General features: G+C 32.9%; 1 protein-coding gene across 1 annotated transcript; it reads right to left on the bottom strand.

Annotated features, from left to right (window-relative positions):
• Positions 1-845: 845 nt before the first annotated feature.
• On the bottom strand, positions 846-2,341 carry LOC145639020 (CBS domain-containing protein CBSX3, mitochondrial-like). The gene is made up of 5 exons (XM_081690118.1): positions 1,928-2,341; positions 1,755-1,836; positions 1,559-1,632; positions 1,354-1,414; positions 846-1,247 (listed from the first exon to the last, which is right to left on the bottom strand). The coding sequence occupies exons 1-5, from the start codon at positions 2,186-2,188 to the stop codon at positions 1,105-1,107; spliced, it is 621 nt and encodes a 206-aa protein (XP_081546244.1). The 5' UTR covers positions 2,189-2,341; the 3' UTR covers positions 846-1,104.
• Positions 2,342-2,760: the final 419 nt, after the last annotated feature.

Raw genomic sequence — 2,760 nt, 5'->3', positions numbered from 1 at the left:
GAAACTAACTCTAACTTGTAAAGATAATATTTTGCAAATATGATCTTTAAAGTTAAGTTTATCTTATACTAACCGAATTAAACTAACAAAAATATCCTAATAAATTCGGTCATCTAATAATAAACTAAAAATAACAATAAAAATAATTATAATAACAATATTGATGCCTTGGAACCGCATCATATTGTTTGATCGTTAGTTGTTTTATTTAATGAAGTGAAATATCCTTCATTGCACTTTAACTTCAATATACAATAATAATGGTAATACCCAATTTATCTAAAAGTCTATGCAACATTATAATTTATTTAAGGGATATTAATTATATCATAAAATTGAATATGTTGTAAATAAATAAAACTGATGAAGTAGATTATCAACAAATCATCAAAAGAAGTATACAACATAAAGGGAGGGGACAAATATTAAAAAGGGCAAGGAAAAGATAAAGGCAAAAGCAATTTGCACTCCTACATTATTGTCTTATTACTCTTGAATAAACTCTTATTATTAATAAAGCACACATAAAAAATTAAAAGTTAATGAAATAATTTTCAAATAAAATAGGATAATGTATAAATAGAATATTTTCAAAGTGCAAACAGAATTTTCCACAAAATTAAGACTTAGATTTTTAGGCCCTCAATAACCCCACAAGGATTAATACATGTATCATTATTGACAATAATGTTAGACAGCTAAATATTATTTGCATGTTGTCAAATTAAAAATATAAATTAATAAATAAATTATTTGCTGTCACAATAGATCATGTTCTGTGTATCAACACGGTCTGTTGGTGCAAGTGTTATTTATAACAAGCCAACTTCTAGGGGCCATGAACCTTGCACAAAGTATCAATTATCCGATTAAAAATGCAAAAAACAGACTTTATTGATTTACAGCATATAACATTATTTTCTAAACATACTATTACATACATCGGGGTATAGCAAGCAATCGATTAACTGAAAAAAAAATGAAATTAGAAGCTTTCGGACAACAATTGAGTCATTATCCAACTCAAATATACCCTTAGCTCAAACCTACAACTGATGGCATCAGGAGGCTTTTAAATTCTGAAGGATTTCCTTTGATTTGACCCTAGAAGTATTCTCCCTTGATGAATTCGTTGAGCCGCTTCACATCCCCGCCTTGTTGCTCTACTACTGCTCGAACGAGATCTGCCATTGATATCATACCAACTATCTTCCCATCTATGACTGGGACATGTCGTATGTGGTTCTCTAAACAAAATAATTTTATTTGAATCAATTTAACGATGTTTCAACTCGTAAATAATATATTGGAAACATTCTCGGAACCTTTCTACAGTACCCAAGACCAACTGACCTGTCATTAGCTGCATTGCATGTAGAATGTTTGCATCAGATGTGACTGTTATTAAATTGTCCTGTCAAAATTAAAAGTAAGAACAAAAAACTTTGTACTACATAAAAGAGGGGGGAGCTCTAATGAAACAGGGTGAAAATTCATTACTGTAAATATAGTCCCAACAAATACGACGAAAGTTGCATAAGGAAATAAAATGTATTACCGTTCTGGTCATAATTTCTCCAACTCTTGTATACTTGGAAGGTCTTCCCTCTGCAGCAACTTTCCTAAGATAGTCTTCTCCCCACACCCATGAGAAGCAGTGTTAATTTAATCATTCATATCGAGTACATTTTGAATAAACTTAGGTATTCGAAATAGTGATATAACATATGGATTTAGTTATGAAGAACCTCTACCTCTTTCTGTTATGATCCCTGAAATGAGCTCTTTATCTCCAGGCTTCAGAACCACCAAAGAGCCAATGTCATTCCGTGCCATCTGCATTCAAAATTGTTGTCAGTTGCAGGATACTTTTAATGAAAGTCTGCATTTCGTAAGAATCTATCGCATCATCACAAAGGATAAATACCTGTGTCACCGCATCTTGGACAGTTTCATCAGCACGGCACCAAAGCCAAGAGCCAGCTCTCTCCCCTCCCTTGGTCATCAGGACATCTGATACTGTTGTATTCTCCAGTCCTTTGTGATTCACCGGAGGAGTGGAAATGACACATCTAAGGCGGGCAAAAACCTTCTTCAGTTCAACTGGATTTCTTCCAAGCGAGTGCTGTAGAATTGATAGCTTAGCTGTCTCTTGACAAGTCCTTACCATCCGATACCATGATTGCATTTTTGTAAGATAATTATCACCAAAAACATTGAAGAGATTACAGCAATATAGAGAATTAAATCTACTTCTGAAGGAAAAACTTAAGTGCCTTGTGCAAATTAACTTCCATATGGTATTTTCTTGGTTCTTTCCTTCAATGAGAAAATAATAAAGGATAGATTATTACAATTGACATCTTACTTGCTGAAAGAGAATGCCTCTCAGGATTAAGCATATCTGGACTCGCAAGCAAGAAATGAATCACCAAGAGAAGTTGATATGATGCACAGGAAACCAGAAAGAATTAACTGAATGAAGATTTCCAAGACACTCAATCGCAAGCTTACTTGAAAAGATAAGGAGCAAGATCAAAGACAAGGGTGAAGAATCTTATTTGAAGCAGGTAAAGCATACTTTCTCCTATCTGCTGAAGCAAAGAAGCCAAGCATCAAAAAGGTATTAAGTAATATGATTAACTCCAAAATGATTACCAAAGTATCATATTAAATCTATGTATACAAAGTCCTGATTTTATTCTCATCATCACCCATATCATATGTAACTAAGTGTACAATTCAGATTTCAATAGACTT

This window comes from Chenopodium album, chromosome 7 (assembly GCF_948465745.1).
Source record: "Chenopodium album chromosome 7, dcCheAlbu1.1, whole genome shotgun sequence".
NCBI lineage: Eukaryota > Viridiplantae > Streptophyta > Magnoliopsida > Caryophyllales > Amaranthaceae > Chenopodium > Chenopodium album.
Note: the sequence above shows the minus strand (reverse complement) of the source record. Positions and strands in the feature narration are given on the sequence as shown.

Bases quoted from the DNA above. Each gene is read 5' to 3' on its own strand.
- LOC145639020 (XM_081690118.1), bottom strand. From the start codon at position 2,188: ATGCAATCATGGTATCGGATGGTAAGGACTTGTCAAGAGACAGCTAAG. The intron at 1,837-1,927 runs GTATTTATCCTT...TTTTGAATGCAG, and splicing joins TCCAAGATGCGGTGACACAG to ATGGCACGGAATGACATTGG. The intron at 1,415-1,558 runs GTAATACATTTT...TAATTTTGACAG, and splicing joins GAGAAATTATGACCAGAACG to GACAATTTAATAACAGTCAC.